This window comes from Camellia sinensis, chromosome 6, assembly GCF_055761805.1.
Source record: "Camellia sinensis isolate YWXY chromosome 6, ASM5576180v1, whole genome shotgun sequence".
Classification (NCBI taxonomy): Eukaryota; Viridiplantae; Streptophyta; class Magnoliopsida; order Ericales; family Theaceae; genus Camellia; species Camellia sinensis.
The window spans coordinates 135,660,759-135,681,549 of NC_138966.1; the positions used below are offsets into that span (position 1 = coordinate 135,660,759).

Here is a 20,791-nt window from a genome sequence, read left to right on the forward strand (position 1 = left end):
TTTTAGCCTGGGACTAAAAACCCTGGTTTGGGAAAGACTTTTGGTTTTTTTGTTTTTTTTGAGAGAAATAATGTAATGACTATGGATTAAATGTGATGTTTTGTCTTATTAGACTAAAAAATTTATTTTGTTTTTTGTGGCCAAAAAAAAAAAAAAAAAAAAAAAAAAGTCCAAGTTTAGGCTTCCAAAACAAAGGCTTCGGAAAAAAATAAAAATAAAAACCAACCATTTTGGTATCATTTTTATATTATATATAGATTTTTTGAGTTATCTCGAAAATTATATTAGAGGCGTTACTGTGTCCATATTATTATTATATGGCTTTCGGAAACTTTGGAATAAATTTAAAATTATTGTCATTTTGTTTTATTTTATTATTATTTTTTTAATATATGAGTTCTAAGTAAACATCAAACTGAGAAAAAAATGGAACTGACAAATACATTAAACATGAATTTTGTGAAATACAACTGAGAAGGTTTATTTATCTTATGAAAGCAAGGAAGGAGTTCAACTAAACTGAAACTTATTATATGTATAGAAGTCAAAGTCACGTTGACAAAAATCTCCCACAAGTGTAATCATACACTGATTGTAAAATGCTTTTACTTTTAGAGGCTTCATCTTCTTCGGGCAATTTTAGAAGACGCGCAACTCTTGCAAATCCAGGATGCTCGTGATGCTGGTCGCTATTGCTCATTTTGTCAAGTTTCATGATCTCCAGCTGGTGTTGGTTGGAGAGTTTCGGCTTCGACAAGGCCCATTGCATTGCCCAGATAGCCAACGGACGCATATAACCCAGAGCTCTGTATTCCTCTTCGGTATTCCAGCCTTCTGGAGTTTGAAAAGCAAAACTGTAGTGTACAATATTACCAGTCAGTAATATATTATACATCCAAAGTGAACTGCCACAAAAAATGAAGGTGAAGGGTCCATATATATAGGGTGTTTCAACTGTTAGAACAATTGAAGAAGGGAAAAAAAAAAAAATAGATGTCATTCATACATAGCATAGTCCAAGCGGACCCACTTCAAATCTTTACTGAACTATGACCGGCCATCTTATTAGAAAATAAACGTATTCCTGAGCTTAACACACAAAAGCAACGAGGGATTAGGTCAATGAGTACTAAAAAACAGGTGCTAATGGCAGTGGGACTCCATCGGGTAATGAGAAGCTTAAAAAATGAATGGCTTGATCATAATCAACCAGTAAAATGAGAACCTTGAAATCAACAGACCAGCTGGTCCATTAAAAAATGTAATAAGTTTTTTGTTTGTTTTTTCATGCCCTGAAGTTGAGCATTTTTTAAAGTCGGTAGGCAAGGCATTACAAGGATGTGAAAGTAGGGTCGTCAGATATATATTTCTCTTTTATTGAATGAGTCTCCTCTTGTAGGCCTCTAATTCTGTGATGAAGGCATTTCAAGAAGTTATATGGAGCAAGAACAGAGCTGGTATTATCCATCTAGCTGGGGTGCAGTTCAATGTGTAGTGCAGACATCACCGTTGATCACTAGAGAAAGATTAAGCATGGTTATGCACTAAAATCCTAAGATGCCATTTCTTCAAATTAAGGAATCATCGGGGGGAAAAACGTGACTTTTGCATTAACTAAAATCCCATCTAAAAAGCAAAACTACAATTTACTATCATGTAAATCACTTCAGAGGAGTGTAGATCATATTTGACTATTCATTCCTAACAGTATAAAAATACATTGAACATTTTTAAACAACTTATATATACAGAATAAGATTTTCTCCTGCTGGTGCCAGTTTCTAGCCATGGCTGGGACAGCTAAGCTGTAGGTTAAGATGGTATAAGTTGCTTCATTTTGAGGGAAATGTACAACCAAGCTGCATATTTAAACCAATGGTAACTATATGTTAAGTATATAAAGCAATTGGATCAAAATCACCAGTGGTTGCCTCTAAAAGGTGTTCAAAATTTTCAATTATTCATTAGTTGTAAAAAATAAAATAAAAAATATATTTTAACCTTGTAGCATTGTCGTGTATATATATTTCTTTTGAAATTTATTTTTTTGGTCAATTACATGGACAACCTTCCACTATCACTGAACATTACAGTAAAACAAACTTATATGTTAAAATGAAGCACCTAATTTTGATCTTTGCAGCTTTGAGTAAGAGTTAAAAGGAGAGAAGACAACTCACCCAAGACCTTTCTGGGACCAAGCCATTTCATAGACACCAGATGCAGTCTGAAAAGCCATTTCAGTCATGTCCTCATGAATCATAGCAGCAGCAACAGAATAAGTAACTCCAGTCCAAATCTCTCTCGATTGCATAGCTGACATGTCAACACTTCCATCTGGCAACATCCCATTGACCGCCCCACGTGTCCCTCCCTTTACCTTTAACACGTTGAACCTGTAAATTTTCTCAAGTGCACTCCTTGCTTTGTCTTCATCAGCAATTGGTAAAAGACCACTGGCTCTTGCATACCTAAAACAGAATAGAAGAAAAATAAGACCATCATGTTTCTACGTCATACACCAAAACATTAACCTGTTAAAATGTGGAGATTTCATTTCTTAAACAAGAATCACCTTCTTTTCTTTTCTTTTTCTTTTTTTTTTTTTTTTTTTTTTTTTTTGGTGTGTGTGTGTGGAAGATTTTGTGATAATCTTGGAGGGTTAGAAACCCTTTTCTCTTTTACCTTTTCAATCTTCTTAACATTTTATTTGCTGCACATTAAAGATAGTTCACTACTAAGAACTGGTTTGGCAAATGCTTTTCAGTAATTTTTTTTCTTTTTTCTTTTTTTCTTGAAAAGTTTGTAAAAGAGATGATGTGTTTGGAAAATGCTAAAAAAGTTGTTTTTTGTTATGGGAAAAGTTCATGTGGTTTTGATTTTTTTTTTTTTTTTTCGTTAACTTTTTTGATTTTTGTTTTTACTTTTTGGATCCTTCTAAACTAGAAGGACAATAAATAACAAAAAATATATATATACAAAAGATTAAAAAATTCAGAAAAAAATGTGCCTTTTTTCCTCTTTTGTCATCTAAATCAACAGAAACCAAACAGTTTTTATTTTTTTGGGGGCTTAAATAGCCAAAAAGTGAATTTTTTTTTTTTTAGCTAAAAACAAACAGAGTGGACGTTTTGTTGAATTAAGTAGATATGAGAGTTTTGAAATCAAAATGATTGATCCAGGGATGTCTATTGATAAACTGAGACAGAAAATTGGATTTTTGTTGCATCTAACCCAATATCTAGCATAGTATGTATCCAAAAAATAAATAAAAATCTAACATGGTGAATTAGAGTTACTTCTAGATGACCAAAGAATTGGTAATAATGTAATTGACAGACAGAAACAGCTACCCAACTACTAACCTAGTCAATGCCACAGACAATGCATAGAATGATCATCAAAAAAATCAGTTCGTCAAATGTAATAATGCCGTAAAATATTTTGTACTCACCAATGCCCGGCCAATTGATCAGCCTGAATAGACGAACTTGAATTACTGCTACTATTGTCATAATTGAAGTACGAACCATTCCACAAGTCATTGTAGACAACCTTTGCCTTCAGAAACTTAGCCCAAAAGTAGTCAGCAGATAAATTATCACCAACTTCACGTGCGATCGCTGAAGCAGCTTGGAGAGCCGCAACCCAGAGCCCACCACAATACGCACTCACACCGGTAACAGTCCATGCATCATATGTTTGATCGGGGAATCCTTCATTTTCAATCATCCCATCACCATCCTTATCAAACTGATCCATATAAGCCATTGCAATATACACCGAGGGCCAAACAGCTAGTGCAAAATTTTTGTCACCAGTGATAACAATATCTCTATAAACTTGAAGGACAAACTTAGAATTCAAGTCCTTCCATTTGTCTGTATTAAAGAAGTTGTACGCGTTTACTGCAAACCAAGGATCATTTAGACCGATATCATGGGGAACAGCGCCAAGAACCTTCCGCGGGACCCACTTTCCGTCGCTCAAAATTTTCATTTTAGTTGGATCATGCATCAATACTCCTAATGCAAAATCTCTTTGGATACTCAGTTCAAGTTTTGGGAATAGCATGAGTAACGCGAAAGATGAATAGAAATGGACATCATAAGTGTTCCACATGTGATACTCAATCCCTTCGAGGTAAAGGAACTGACCGATATTCTCTTCTCCGTCTTTAACCAAAAAGGCTCCGAAAGCAGAGTTTGATGTTATTGGAGAGTGTGTGTGTTCAAGTATCGATGCCATCCTCTCGAGAATTTCAGCAGCAGTGTCGTTTTGAAGGGCAGTCTTAATTGTTTTGTCAATCTTTGGTCCAGAGTTATGAAGAGTAAATTTTCTCTCTCTAATAGTTGTAAGGCTCTGCATTGGAGGTAATCCATCTGCAGAAAGCCAAAAGGAAAAAGCGACCTTATATTACACTGAACTAGGTTTATTGCCATTTGCAAATAGATTCTAAGATGCACAAATACCTGTCCAGATTGTTCCTCCTGCATTAAGATAATAGAGCTCATTGAAAAGAGTGATAGGGTACCTGCGTAAAAACTTTATAATATTTAGCAACGAGGGTTGTGTCCAGTTCTGTGATCGGATTTTGTGCACATAGAAGCATTGTGTTTAGAATTTATGATTAAAAAGGTGGAAGACCTTAAATATATGTTTAGCACCACTTGTTTCATCTTACCATTCAGGAAACCTTTTGTCTTCAATTATTGGTTTCTGCCAAGCTTCAATCTGGGACTCCCATTGGGCATGCTCTGGTCCCAAAAGGGGCACAATAAAAAAAAATTAGATTATTTTACCACCCTCAAATATTTCGAAGTGCATCTCTCTCTCTCTCTGTTATTTGTTTTGTTGACTTTGAAATGTTTCCTACATATAACATTTTTTGAAAAATATTTTCTGCCAAAACAAATGGAGCACAAGTACTACAACTAATTCTGTGGTGAAGATTACCAAGGATAGCATCGCGTGCAATGGTTGCTGCTGCATCCCCACGAATGCCATAGAATCTTGTGTACCGCCTGCCAAAATCTACCATTAAAATTTAGGTGATATTTTTGCAGAGGATATATCTGATAATATTACGGAGGCAACCGACCTGTGGTAAGTCTTTCCACTAGAAAATCTTGCTTCCGGGCACGCCCATGCTATTGAGAACGTAACAGTGCGGGCTGTGTCAGAAGGAATAGTAAGAGAAGCAGCTATGGCAGCTCCAATAGATGACCCTGGCTCTGAAGGCTTTGAAGCTTCTTCGTAGTTGAGGTGGTCAAATGACCCATGCTATCAGGAAAAGAGAAAAGTAAAAGGATTAAGATTGTGAATGAATGTGAAACAACAATGGAATAAAATTAATCACAAATTTTACGATTCAAAGAAGAATGGAATAAAATTTTCTTTTGGTATCTAGCTTCAAAATATGCACCATAAGCAAGAAAACAAACAGCAATACCAAAACACACAATAAGTTGCTTACATTATTACTTCATATGGAAAGAAAATAATAGAATTGAGAAGATCAGCTAACCTTCTTAATTTCATGCCACATGTCTTTTGCTGTGATTCCCTGAGAATTTCCAGATGTCAAGAAGCAAGGACATGTCGAGACATGAACCTCAGGCGTCTCCTCAGCAGCAATTGCAAAAGTCACTGGAGGCCGTCCGTTTGCAGTTCTGAATAGATCAGACTTGGCATTAGAAATAACAAGTGGTGAAGCTGTCAAATAAATAGCAAGAATCATTTAGGTAGTCTTTGGATCAAGGATTTGAGGAGGAATTTGTGAAGGGAAAAGAAGATGGAAGGGAAAAGTGAACAAAATTTAGCTTGTATTTCAATTGCTTTTCCCTTTGTTTTTCCTTTCCCTCCACAAATCCCTACTCAAATCTTTGATCCAAACACAACCTTAACTGGTTGAAAGTAAGAATCTAGGACTTCTTGTTTGGAAATAGGGAAGGAACTTGCTTGTGATGCAGAAGTACTCCGTGCACACCATCTTTCATCCTAGCACAAAGGCATTGTAAGTCAGATCATAAAGTAAAGTTAGCTTTGGAGAATTGGCCAAAAAAATGCTGATGAGAATTCATAACATTTGGGGGAAAAAATAATATTCTTACATCATCTTTGAATTGGAGTGATGGCCAGAAAATTCAGAGACCCCACCTACTGAATTCTAAACACACACAAAACAAAAAAGAGAGGATGTAAGTTGTCCTTTCAATTATCATTAAACATGTCAAACATTCTATGCTGCTTTTTGATGATATGGAGACACCAGTCAAACACCACCAAAAATTGCAGAGCAATACTTAAAATGTGCACACACTTGATGAAGATTCCACAATTACACTGGAAACTAATTCAATATTCATTTATTTCTCCATCCATCCTCTCTCTCTAGGACAAGTTTTCACAATTAGATGACTTTTTTTTCAGATGAGTTTGAAAGCTTTGTTTGGTATTAATTTTTCATTTTTGCCTGGGACTGATCATTAGTTTATATTGAATTTCAAACAGATTGAGAAAAACATGGAAGTTGATTTATGAATATGTCCAAATTAAGGAGTTAAAATGAATATGAATTATGTATGAGAATATTTTAATTCTAGAAAAAAAATCCCAAACTAGGGTTATATTGCCACATCATATGACACCTAAGAAAAAAAGTGGGCCAACAAACAGTTCTCACATAAAGCTTCCACTTTGACTAATGGCTTTCAATGCCTCAAATTAACTGAAGATTTTGTATTATTGTGCAAATAAAAAGTCTCGACTTTGATTGAAGGGTTTTCAAATAGATAAAAATCCTGGCTCAAGTACTTGCATTACAAAATCTCAATGTTCAATAGCGATTAAAAAATAAAAAATCCTAAAGCTTCCATTCTTGATAAAGGCTTTAAAACACTCCAATTGAAGTGGTGATTATTTTCATTTGTAAGATGGTTCCCACTTACTCTCTTTCCTACATGGCACATGATGTGGCAAAACCAACTCTAGATTGGAAAATAGTTTATAGTCTACACTAATTAGTGAACTTTTTTCGAAGAGAACAATGTTTTGGTCAAAACGCAAATGAATGAATATGCAAAACGAAAACTTTTAACTTACAGCCCATGTGAAAAGCAAGGTGACATCTACAGCAGATTGTCCTGAATTAGAAAGCTGTGGAAAATATAAAGCAACAGCTTAGGACCAAGACACTTTCTAGATATGTCACAATTTTTATTTCAGCAGTTCTTTCTTACCTCGAAAGTAAATACTGCCACAGGGAAGCTGCTCTCCTTATAATTGTGGGGAATAAATGGTGATATCTGACGGCAAACAATGCTGAGTTCGGGGTCAGATTGAACTGCATCCGAGAAATTAAGTAAAAGGTTAAGTACTAAAGTACAAAATATGGGGATCTCTTATTGTTAATGCTACAAGATTTAGAAGTCTAAGAATACCATCATATACAGTCCAAGATCTTGGATACAAAGCATGATATGTACATCTCTCCCCATCTAGGTTCCAATCCCATGATTCAATGCCGGAACCTCTACTTGTTCTGCAAATCCCAAAAATTATACTACAATTTGCCCATGCTTTTGTTTCTTATCACATTTCTACTAGGATCCAAGAGAAGCTTTTCAATATTTTTGAGCAAGATAAACAAATAAAAGAAAACAGAAAGACAATTTGTCCTCGAGAATGAAGTGTATAAATAATTTGACTTACTTGGACACCTCTGAACTCCTGGGGCACAGTACAGTGGAGTATTTGACCCCGTTTGGGCGTGAAGCGAAAACCTATCAAGGCATCAAACATTTTGAAATTGTTAGGAAAGAAACAACTAAAACAAAACTTAAAGCTGTTTGTCTTCCTTGTTCCTTCCTAATAGGACATTTTTTTTGTTCAAAACAATATCAAGCTCTTTCACATATAACCCTTGATCTGCAGCATAAAAAGAAAGATGCATATAGGAAAAGCTATTTGATAGATTTAAGGGCCTAGTAATCAAGAACATGAAATAGACAGGAACTTATATTGTTATGTTAGATTTGACAGTTCAAGAAATTGAAATTGCTTTATAATATGTCCAATTGCTGATGTGGCTGGTTAAAATTTTTAAATAAGATCAAGTACACAAACACACATACACACAAACAGGTGCCAAAGCATTAATGTGTGGACTTCAGAAAGTATCATCTTCTATTGTTATATCTTTCTTTTTACTTCTTTTGGAGGTGTTTGAGAAGTGGATAGCAGTGTTGCGCCTGATCAAGGTCAAATATGTTTACTACTAAAAGGCTTATTGTGGTAGCATTTTGCTAAATCTTAAACACCATGGAGATAAGACTATAGGGTTATGCAGATGTAACCCCGGATGTTTTAATTAATATAGTTGTATGTTTTCCTGAGTTTTAATTGTGTTAAATACTTTGCGCATGTGTGAGTCAGCACAGGGAGAGTCCTCGGTGTGCATGCTTACATTTGAGCTTGAGTAAATGTTTTTTTATTGATCAGATGAGCTTGAGTTAATGTGGCTATGTCTGAGTCACTGCTCGAGCAATCCTCGAGCAGTGGAGCACTGGAATCTGGATTTGGCTACTGGAATTGTTCGCTCAAACAGTGAAGTGTTCACTCGAGCAGTATGTACAACTTAAGTTTGTGAAAAGTCGCATTTTGTCAATTTTTGGGTGGCTCAAGAGCATCTTTTGCTCAACCTATGTAAAGGAGGGTCCAATAAATTTCATCTCTCTCTCTCTCTCTCTCTCTCTCTCTCTCTCTCCACACATTGTGTGAGTTCCATATAACTCACGATTCAGAGGCTTTGGAGTTGGTCTGTGCAGCTTAGGTTGCGTTTGTTATGTGAAGATTCACAGTTCAAACTACAAGATTGATGCTAGTACCCTGTTTAGCAGACAATCTGGTAACCACTGACCGTATCAAATAAAAATGCACAGCTTTAAAATAAGCTTATTACCCTCCAACAGATGAGAGACAATAAAAAAGAAGACATCAACTGAAAATCTATAATTACAGCAGCATTTTAGGTTAAATAATTCATATGGAATCAAATCATTTAATATACTTACTGAAAATTGGTTTGCTAGAACTGGGGCATGTTCACATACTCCAGGGAATAGTTGATAGCGTTGAAACTCACCTCTGTAACTTCTTCCAATGCTTCCTGCACTGAGGAATGATGATTTCAAGCATAAGGAAATTATTAGAATATGTAGGCTTCACGTCAACATTGACATGAGACACTATAATTAGGATGATAAAGGTTTTGTGATGGGATGGACAAACCCTCTATCACATGTATAGTGATTGCAAATGGCAAGATGGGAATGTTCACTTGATCACTCATATGATAGGGGCAAATAACAACAAGCATCCGGATTTTATTTGGTTAGTAAAAGAGCAATTCTAGAGACCCCAACTTTTTCACTCACAAATCCACCTACAATGATATGACAAAAGGTAGGACCCTATATTATTGAATGTATAACAAATTAAAAATTGACACATATGATATCACATCATTATGAGTATAATTATAAATTTTTTATTTTGTGGGTCTTAAACATTTTCCTTAATAAAAGTAAGACTAAACAGCCAGTAAGCCTAAGCCCAAGCCTAAGCCTAAGACAAGTTCCTTGGGAAGGCTCTCGCTAAAATGAGGTCTAGGGAGGGGCCCCCTTACCTGTAATCCCCAAACCTAGATGCAAATGGAATTTGCTCCCATTCATTTGGTGACTACCAAAATTATACCAGCTAGGTTAGCTAGCACCCCTGACTTTTGGAAAATTTAAAAGTGTAGGTTAGTGCGGATCCGGATCACATATGGAGTGCTCTTAGAATACTTTTTAAGTTCTATTTAGGGTTCCAAAGAAATGTTCTATTTGGGGGGATAAGGTAAATCCTAAGGTCAATGTATTTACTTGACTATGAACATCTAGATATTTCAATTAGTGAACTAAAAATGGAAACTTTTGGATTTTGTTGTTTCTTCGACTTTTGTGTGTGTTACAAATGCAATAATATTATTAACAAATGATTGCTCTACAAGTTTAAGTTGTTAGACAAGATGTAACTTGACATGAGACTCTTGGAGTAGCGTGGATGGATCCTGATAAATATTGATCATTAACCACTTGAATTTTGGAGTAAGGGTATTTTCTTATTCTGCACTTGTGTCCTATTGCCCTAATTTCTATTATTTATAGTTCAGGAGGCAACGACCATCTTTGTATCTTGTAATTCTCGTACCATCGTGAAAACTGTAATAGTCGTGGACGTAACCCTAACCACATAAATCTCTGTGTTCTTCGTGTGTGTTTAATTTATCATTTCTTATTTGTATTTTGTGTCTCACCAATCCTGATTAAGTGTATCAATTCTTAACACGGATAACTATGAACTTCTCTAAATTTTATTCTTAAAGACTCTTAACTTTTGGAAGGTGATTCCAGTGATTTAACCACAATAGCAGACAAAAGTTCATACCATTTTTTTTTTTTTTTATAACTCAGAATCTAACCCATTAGACCAACTAATTTGGGAGACCAATTACACCGTTCACTTGCCAAGATCCCAATTAAAGTTCATACCAGTTACACATACACAGTTGTCAGTAAGTAAAAGTGCACACCTACCCAATACCGCCTAGAGGAATACCATGATAACATGTGACCGGCTGCTGATCAATTAATATAGCCTGGAAATTTATAACAGGAACGCATTATAGTGGTAGACAAAATTAGAATGAAACTTGAAAAAAATAAATAAATAAATAAACAGTTTAAAAGCCCATCAAATGAATATAGAAACAACTGCATGAAGAAAGAAGTAATACCCCTCCTTTAGCAGTTTCTTCTTTAAGATGCTGCCACAACCGGTAAATGAACGCAGCCTTCCAGAATTTAAATAAGTATAAGACATTGTATAAATAATAAATAAATAGAAACCTCAAACTAGCAGGAGTATACACAATAGTGAATGACATTGATTAAAGAAACCGATGCCACTATTCTTTAACTACTAGAAAGAATGAGTTTTATTAGCTCTATTTTATGTTGTAATCAAATTGTAGTTAGCTAACTATCAGGGGAACATGCTTCCTCTTAAATAAATTAAAATCATAATTTACCTTTTGTTAGAATTTCCCATCTTTACCTTCACCTACTCCACTACACACTCCACTTCACCTACCTCCACTTCACCACACACTCCACTTCACCTAACTCACTATCACCTCCACTACACCTACTACCACATTTTCTTCTATATATAGATTGTATAGGAATTGTAATTAATCAATCTTGTATCAATATATCAATCAATAATAATACATACAATTTATTCTCTCTCTTTCTCTATACATTATTTCTTACATGGTATCAGAGCTGGTTTAAAACCTAGTATTTTCGCTTCCCCGGCGGGCGGCAACCTCACCTTAGCCGCCCGCCGGACCTCAACCTATTCCGCTGATAAAATCAACAAAGATTTGTGCAACTGTAGTCATGTGTGAGGCTGATGGAGAAGAATTCTTCACCTCATATGACGAGACAGTCTGGAACTGGAATTCTGCAGCAGCTAGATTATAGCTTGGTTGAGTGCCAAGCTTTGGTTCTTCCACCCACTCTTGAACTTGCCCAGCAAAGTGTGAAGGTTCATGCTTGTGTTGGAGGGACTAGTGTGCGCGAAGATCAGCGCATTCTCTCCAGTGGGGTTCATGTTGTTGTTGGTACTCCTGGTCATGTGTTTGACATGTTGCGGAGACAATCACTTCGCCCTGTTTACATCAAAATGTTTGTCTTGGATGAAGCTGATGAAATGCTGTCACGAGGTTTTTAAAAATCAGATCTATGATATTTTCCAGTTGCTGCCACCCAAAATCCAGGTTGGGGTGTTCTCAGTTGCTGCCACCCAAAATCCAGGTTGGGGTGTTCTCTGCCACAATGCCACCAGAGGCTCTTGAAATCACCAGGAAATTCATGAATAAGCCTGGAAAGAGAAAAAGCTCATGCTAGGATTTGCGAAGTGATTCGCTGCAGGAATTTTGGCTTTGGATGAAACCCTTACCATACTCCACTCATTCTCTCCTCCATTTGATTTCAAAAATCACTTATTTTTATTTATTTTTTCCAAGTCACTTTTCCTCTTTTTTAAATACCCCACTTTATTTTGAAACAATCGCACTGATGTTTTTCATATAATCCATCTATAAATATTTTTTATCTATTTTCTTTTTCCCTTGTTTTCTTTCATTTTATTTTTATTTTTTCAACAAAACACTCCCAAAAAAAAAAAAAAAAAAAAAAAAAAAAAAAAAAACAACATTTTACAAACTTGTCATTTCTTCATGCCGGGGATCAACCCCGATCAGCATTTTACACCATAAAAAAAAAATAAAAATAAATAAAAATAAAAAAACACAAAACAAAACAAAACACAACCAACACAAATCGGAACAGTGGGATTTTTCTTCTCGCCTATTCTGCCGGTCTTTTCTTCTTGCCACCATCTTGGGCGGCCCTTGCCGGTGTTGCCTCCGTGTTTCCCACTCCACTGGGCATGATCACTAATCCCTGCTCCTCCACTGCAGCATATGGCGGCCCTCCAAATCGGAACATAAAACTGGCCTTCCGCTTCAGCTCCTTGTTTTCCGCCTTTAGCACACTTATCTCTGCTCGCGCATCCTTATACATGCGTTGGAGCAGAGCCAGTTGGGCGTTTAACTGCTGCACCTCATTTGTCCTACTCTGCAGCCGGTTCGACAAATTTGTAACCGCAGTCATGGTTTCCACACATGACTTCAAGGTATACTGATTGGCCTCCACATCCGACTGCACCGCCATTTTTTGCTCCACCGACCGCATCGGAAAGTTCAACGGAGCAAAACCAGAGGTGTTTGGTTGAGGTTCACGGGCCACCGCACCTGTTATCTCTCCTGTTGACTCGTTGAGGTCGGGAAAGAGAGTGAGCAGACCACGGGAAGATGAGGCCATGTTCTGGGTAGCTGAACGGGAAGAAGAGGCCATGTTTTTTGGGTTGCTGAGTGTTACAGAGAAGGGTTGGTTACAGAATGTTACAGAGAACGAAGAGGTTTCAACTGGTTTGTTATGCTTCCAAGCCTCAGACTTCGCTTTGGTTTATAAAGACAGAGACGACGAGGCCGACACGCGCTCTGTCAATCACATGCATCGCCGCGTGTCAGGCGCCCCTTTTGATGGCTCGACGCTTTCTGTCGGGCACGTCTTTTGATGAAGTGGGCGCGCCTTTTGATGGCACGCCTTTTTATGGATTGGGCACGCCTTTTGATGGCACGCCTTTTGAAAGATTGGGCACACCTTTTGAGGGTGCGACTTTTTAAGGGTCCGACAAGACTCTGTAAACTGTCCCGACACTGATTCCGGTTAGCTCCTTCAGGGGTCCGACAAGACTCTGTAAACTGTCCCGACATTGATTCCGGTTAGCTCCTTTATGGGTCCGACAAGACTCTGTAAACTGTCCCGACATAGATTCCGGTTAGTTTCTACAACGGTCCGACAAGACTCCATAAACTGTCTTCTACAACGGTCCGACATGACCCCATAAACTGTCTTCTACAACGGTCCGACATGACCCCATAAACTGTCTTCTCCAACGGTCCGACATGACCCCATAAACTGTCTTCTACAACGGTCCGACATGACCCCATAAACTGTCTTCTACATCGGTCTGACACCACCATACAGTGTCCTCTACAACGTTATGACACCCCATACAGTGTCTTCACCAACGGTCTGACACGACCATACAGTGTCTCCTATCCTTTTTTATTTTTATGTATTTTCTTGTTTTGTTACTCTCTCCAAACTCAAGTTGGTTAGTTTCTCTCCTCCTTGAGTTTGCGGGGGGCTGTTAGAATTTCCCATCTTTACCTTCACCTACTCCACTACACACTCCACTTCACCTACCTCCACTTCACCACACACTCCACTTCACCTAACCCACTATCACCTCCACTACACCTACTACCACATTTTCTTCTATATATAGATTGTATAGGAATTGTAATTAATCAATCTTGTATCAATATATCAATCAATAATAATACATACAATTTATTCTCTCTCTTTCTCTATACATTATTTCTTACACCTTTCCCACACTTCCTTTGGCTGCACAGTGAATTAGTCAGTCAGATAATCGATTGTTTTATGCATAGACGCTATTTTCATTTCAGTATTGTCACAATTCCTTCCATGATCGCTGCCTTTTCCAAATGCGACTTTAACAATCGTAATTGTAAAATTTTGTTTCAACAAACAATTGGCAGGTTATATTCATGCAACATTTTTCTTTGGTAGTTAGTTTAGGAGACTAGAACATCATTTATACATAATTACAGGGATATTATAGGCATACCATGTACAACTTTTCTCCAAATTTTAAGGTGAACTCTGAAGGAATGATACTGTCGTAATTCAATTTTCGTTGCCAAGTCAGTGGAGCAGGTTTCCCAGGGTCAACCTAAAAATGGGAAGTCCAGAAGGAATTGTGAGCGAAAGAAGACCTTTGAGGTTATTACAACACAAATTCTGGCAAAGTAATAACAGTTTATAGTTGAAAGTTCACATTAATATTACATTCTAATACCAAAATCGTTTCTCTATCTTTTTTATTATAAAAAATAAAATGAAAAAAGAAAAAAGAAGTGGCCTCAAGGATAGTTCCAGCATGTCTACAGCTTAACTGGGATCTAAAAGACTTTTGTTGTCCCCCATTTTTCAGATTCACTAATTAAAAAACAAAATGAAAAATCAGTTAAAGAAAATCCATAATCAGTGTGACCTATACATGCGGTCATCTAGAGAATCCACATTACGACAAAGCAATCTTCACAGTTCTAAAACTGATTGAGACGAGACTCCTCCAGAAGATAAATCTTATGAAAATTCCCGCATTTACTCTATCAAAATCTTACTCTATTAATCGAAACGCAAATTATGTAGAATATCAAGTCATGTCAAAAGAAGTTAGAAAGACTATAAAAAGTCACTTTAGAGCAATGACGGCAAGTGAAAATTACTCAATATGTAACGATAAAAATCCATTTATTTTTCTTATCAAGGGCTAGACAACAAGTGAATTCCAAATATTTGTTTGGATTAATACACACCAAAAAGTCGAATCAAAGAAAAAGAAATGAGCAAACAGATAAAGTATTGTTATTGAAATGTCAGGGTAATTGAACCATGAGCAGCCAATAGAATCACCAATACATAAAAAAAATTGATTAGTTGATAAAGCATTATTTTTTTTTTCAAGCTCTACCAATACTAAATCACTAATTCAGCAAAATTTCCAATAATACTTTATGATGATATATTGCAGACATTACATGTCTCGCAGGCATCCTTCTTCAAAAGGCATTCATAATGGCAGAACCAAAAGCATAATAAAACAAACAAATGTAAAGTTTTCAGCCTAAACTTTGGGATATTTGCTTCAGCATGAATGCCAAAAGATCTAAATTGGCATGACTGAAGAGAGCCATAATGCAAAATGATAAACTACCACATTATTTCTGTTGGCCAAAAGGTAAAGCAACAATTTTACGTCTCAATAGAATTTTTGACAAAGATCATGCATTACTTGTCATCAGAACAGTTTCAACAACAATAACAGAATCCAGAAACCATACGGTTGTGCACAAAAATGATGGTTCTAGATACAAATTACAACAAATAAAAATGTAATCTTAATACAATCAATGGGAGAAAACTGCGAATTAGACAATTTCAAGACCATAGGAGACTCCTAGGAAATAATTTAATAAGCACTTTGTATAATAAACATATGAACAACCTACCTTCTGCATAGAAGAATCAGAGGAAGGTTCCTTTTCCCCATCTTTTAAAGAGTTTTCCGGCATCTTGCCTAATTGAATAAGACCGATATAAATCATATTAGTCAGCAATTAAATTAACTTTTCGTAGAAGGAGAAAAGAAAAAATAAATAATAAAATGGAAGCAAATACTAAGATTAAAAGGCAGAGGGTAGATGGATGCAAGTAAATGGGGGTAAGATATCAAAATTCAAGTTGATTTTCCAAAACTTTTCATTAACAAACAGATTACATTGGGTAAAAAATAATCCAAAACTTTCCCAAAAGCCAATGGAATTATCATAATTGAATTTTCCCCAACATAATTTTCGTAGAATGTAAGAATTGTTCAGAAGCAGTGTATCAACAGAAAAGGGTTCCTGAAAAATGTTTCAACTTTGTCCCTTTCGTTGAGTTTGATTGTGATGAAAGTGGTGGAGAGTGAGCGAAAGATAAAAAATGAAACCTTGTATGAGTTGTTTAGCATGAGAGTGGGTGAAAAACACAAGAAAATATAATAAAAAAAAATTCAAATTTGTCCATGCAAAGAGTTACTTATAATTAAAATTCCAAAATTTTCTCTCTTCTTCCTTACAAAATTTTTATTCTAATCAAATACTTGCAAGAAAATTTATTTTCCTTTCCACTTCTTTTCTTTAACTTCACTCTCTACTTTTTCATTTTACACCATTTTTTTTCTTTCTAATCAAATGGAAAGCTCCATTAATCTTGATGGATATCATAACAATAGCATGACTAGCTTCAAAACAACTGGTTAATGATAAAAACTCAGTTACAGTACTTAAAATATGTCTTCTTCTTGTTCTTTTTTATATCAATTCAATCAAAATGGTATTTTGATCATTCTAGACTTTCATGCTCTATAATATGCTTTTTTTGAGAGATGATTTGGACACCAAACCAATCACTTTGGATCATAATTTCCAGATTAGTATTGTAAATTTGAATACAAGCAAAGAGAACTAACAAAATCATTCAACTGCAAACAAACAAAAATTACAAACTTAACATAAAAACATATATGGATTCACATGCAAATGGAAATGAGAGATCATCAAATAATAGACATTAGAAGTTGGAACAAATACATGATCAAGAAAACTTACACCCAGAGAGAGAGAGTTGTGGTCTGATCTGGAAAGGTCTGCTATGAAGGAGGGGGAGTGTCATGATTCATGTTTGAGCCTGTTTGTCTTTTCGCAAGAGTGGTGAAAAAGATAAAATATTGTTGAATTATTGAAAGAGTCATATTTTTTTTTATAGCAATGATAATTTGTCTACAATCCACAATTATCCACATGACAAAAAATTAATTCGATAATTATAACAAGAATAATGCTTGGGACCCCTTTTGGGGTCACCCCTCATCCCTTTGTCATGTGGCGGGTGGTGATTGGAGGAGCAGGAAAAAAAAGAAAAAGAAAAAGAAAATGTAACCAATAAGAGAGAGATGGGGTCAAAGGGGGTGGGGAAAAAAGGAGATGAATAATTGTTGTTATAACAATGTAACTTTATCATAATTTTTTTAAAATAAATAATCTAATTTCAAAATTATGTTAGTTATTTAATTTTTTTATGACAAATATAGTTAAATTATATAAGCATTATTATTGAATTTTCAAAGATTAGGGTGTGTTTGGTTTGTGTTTGTAAAGAAGTTTTTGAGATAAAAAGTACAAAAATTTGTTTGGTTTGTTTTTTTTTAGAAATGATTTTGGAAAATTGTTTTGGGGAGAGAGTTTTAAAAAAAAAAGTGATTAATTTGATGTGTATGAGAGAGAGTGTGATTTTGAAAAATAGGTAACTAAATAAAATTTTGAGATTTTTTTTGAAAAAATTTATTTGGTTTAATTACTCTTGAAAATTTATTTGTAGAGAATTTTTTCTAAAAATTTTTCTGAAAAACAAACAAAACAAGGCCACTAAACTGTGTTTGATTAAAAAATTTAAAAAAAAATTTAAAAAATAAATATTTAAAATAAAATAAAATATAAATATATTTTATTCATATTACATCGTTTTCATTTTCTATTTCAAATACCAAAAACAGCCTTGAGTGGCTAGGTAGTCCCACATAATTTCCTTCTAACCACTTTTCTTTTCTTTGTCTCTCTACTCATCCAACCAACCACTCTTTGACTGTTTATCTTAAATCAAATCATTACCAACCACATTTTCAAAACCAAATCTACAACAACTCTCCAGCGATCAATTGTTGTGGCTCCACCATTATCATTCCCTTCAACAGAGGCCACTAAACTCAAGCCTGCCAATAATAATAAATTCAAAATATTGAATCTATTTGAAGTACAAATTGAAAATTTTTATTGGGCCATTTATAACTTTTTACATTATAATTTACTTTTTTCTATATTATGATTTTTATTTAAAATTCATAAAACTATTTTATTTATTCTACTAATTTAATCTGTGTGCTTGGGAAGCTGGTTTATAATCAAAAAAATCAAAAAATTATTATAAATTACCATATCAATCTCTCTATTTTCAACTTTTTAAACAATTTTTCATAAAAAAATCAAAAATTCAACTGACGTAATCAATTCTCAAATAAAAGAATTTTAATTACTCCATTAAACAACTAAATTTGGCAAACAAAATTTTAGTTTGGTTTGAGCTAAAATTCATTAAAAAAAAAATAATAATAAAATATACTAAAATTGTTAATAAGTCAAAAAATCACATCAAATTCATAATCATTGTATTTTTTTTTACAAACATCACATTTAATTACAAAAAAATTCCATCATCTTTTCTAATACAAAAATTTTAACCTACTAAAATAATCAAAAAATAAAATAACTCATTAAAATAACAATTTCTCAAACACCAACAAGGTATAATTCTATATTTTTGTGGAAAACGAAAACACAATTTTACTTCAATATCATTTTGATTGGTGGGTCTTTTTCAGATTCCTTTTGTGTCAAAAATTGTTTGGTACAATTTTGACATTCGTGCCCTATAATTAGGTCAATGAATATAGTTTCGTTAAAAAGATATAAACAAAAAATTTGATAAGAGCATCTTCAACCGTTTATTTATTTATTTATTAAATTTGAGTAAAAAATAGGTTATTTTTGTTAGAATAATCTGTTGTATAAATAAAATAAATTGAAATTAATTCAAATAAAATAAAATAAAACTTACAGTATTTATTTTGTAGAATCGAATAAATAATTAAAGACCAAGTTGAGTGTGTGACACTCTGTCCTTAAGACAGATTCGCCCCGCTACAGTGCTTACGGTTGAGTGGCATCTATCTCCTAGGATATAATGATCTTAACCAACTTGTAGTAGCACTCCAAAACAAATTGTTCGGCGAACCAAACCTGTATTCTAACTCTCTGATTATATAATCTAAAACTAATATATGAAAAATAAATGCACTAGAGCAAAATCTGGACAGCAAAGGCATCAAGCAGACTGATTTTCGGAATATAAAAAAGGCTGGACAGTGCTAGTACATATAGAGCCGAACAGGTGCAGAAATTTGAACTGAACAGATGTGGTTTCAAAATGAACAGGTGCAGCCCAGAATTGAACAGATAACTGCTAGAAATGTTGATCTGTTTGAACTGTTTGAATCTGTTCAAACAGTGCAGTTTCGAACAGAAACTACTGGGTAATTAAGAGCAGTTTTATTCAGTTAAACTGTTACAAATTCGGATTGAAGGAGACTCAAGTGTTTGGACAAAAAAATTTGAAATTCAAATTTGAATTAAATTCCCGTAATAATTTTTTTTGAAAGAATTCAAATGAATTTCGTCCAAAAAATTAATACAAGAACCGACCCACAACCCACAACCCACACCCGGCCCGGTTGAACGGACGGCGGCGACGGCGGCGCGCGCATGTGTGGTGGTTTGGGCTAAGATTCACTTTGTCTATAACTCCTCCCTTCTACAAACTTAAAGTGCCCCTTGGGGCCAAACCCAAGCATTGTAGGCTAGAGCTTATATACACAAATAAACTCTCTTAAAGTTTCAATGTGGGACAACCCTTTCCAAAGAAACCCACATTTACTTCCTTAAATTTCCTATTCCATGAATCCGAAAACGACGTCATGTTTCCATTCACTCATAAGTGGTTTTGACGAACCGTCTTCACCGTGTGACTTGTCACGCGGCAAGGAACACTTCACATCTTCGGACCCACCCCAAAAGAGGGTCTACTCAATTTTGGGCTCAAAGTCGGCCTAAAATAAGCCTATATAAACCAATTATCCAACAATTTCCCACATGAATGGAATTTGACGGAGAAAAAATGCAACAACATGATCTAATTACAGATAGTACAGAAATTGGAAATATTCTGCAAAGGATAGATAGCTTTTGGCTTTGAACCTTCCCTTATGAGACACTATCGGATTTACTAGCTAACCAGTGAATATGATGTCTTGAACTGTTCAGCCGTTTGTGTAAACCAAGACAATAGAACTCACACAGTATATCCCCAGACACAGTTTAGTTCTCACTATTGTGTTCATTTTGGTTCTGAACAACCTGGTCTTTCATGAGTGCTTTAAAGACTTGTAGCCCTTTACAAATCTTATAGAACCGGCCCAGTTCACACTCACATAGGTAATTCTTATGAAAAGTATCCTGCCATACTCCACTAGATTTTACCTAGATATAAGAATCATTAAAAGTTTTACTTAACCTAAAACGCTGCAGACATCACTATTTCAACATAGAAATGGGTAGGAGTTAGACTCCCCAGTGATCCTTCTGAGTCATTCACAACTTGGTTGTCCCTTTGAACCTAGATCTTGGGATCTCTAGTCAACTAGGTTGGGTTGCCGTTGTGGTAACTCTTATTTAATAGGCTTTAGTCTCATTCCTCTCGATGAATTCTCAATTAACTCTCTTGCTAACCCTTTGGTTAGTGGA

The 20,791-nt window shown here is 35.1% G+C and overlaps 1 protein-coding gene across 3 annotated transcripts; it reads right to left on the reverse strand.

Moving 5' to 3' along the window:
• Positions 1-416: 416 nt before the first annotated feature.
• On the reverse strand, positions 417-17,164 carry LOC114266894 (uncharacterized). 3 transcript variants are annotated; one of them, XM_028207842.2, is made up of 20 exons: positions 16,988-17,164; positions 15,845-15,912; positions 14,398-14,502; positions 10,841-10,897; positions 10,641-10,702; positions 9,075-9,174; positions 7,714-7,784; positions 7,443-7,543; positions 7,242-7,345; positions 7,105-7,158; positions 6,114-6,169; positions 5,962-6,000; positions 5,528-5,672; positions 5,102-5,283; positions 4,957-5,024; positions 4,685-4,757; positions 4,473-4,534; positions 3,455-4,382; positions 2,181-2,471; positions 417-854 (listed from the first exon to the last, which is right to left on the reverse strand). In XM_028207842.2, exons 1-20 carry the CDS (start codon positions 17,049-17,051, stop codon positions 551-553), a joined length of 2,934 nt encoding a protein of 977 aa, XP_028063643.2. In that variant the 5' UTR covers positions 17,052-17,164; the 3' UTR covers positions 417-550. The 3 variants fall into 3 exon arrangements, with proteins under 3 accessions (XP_028063643.2, XP_082728754.1, XP_082728753.1); XM_082872628.1 differs by having other exon boundaries at positions 10,841-11,134; positions 14,131-14,502; positions 16,988-17,119; XM_082872627.1 differs by having other exon boundaries at positions 16,970-17,000.
• Between the last annotated feature and the right edge of the window lie 3,627 nt (positions 17,165-20,791).

Excerpts from the sequence above, each read along its gene's own strand:
- LOC114266894 (XM_028207842.2), bottom strand. The coding sequence starts at position 17,051 with ATGACACTCCCCCTCCTTCATAGCAGACCTTTCCAGATCAGACCACAA. Across the intron at positions 10,703-10,840 it reads AAGAAACTGCTAAAGGAGGG|GCTATATTAATTGATCAGCA; the intron begins GTATTACTTCTT and ends ATAAATTTCCAG. Across the intron at positions 4,535-4,684 it reads GACAAAAGGTTTCCTGAATG|GTACCCTATCACTCTTTTCA; the intron begins GTAAGATGAAAC and ends GTTTTTACGCAG.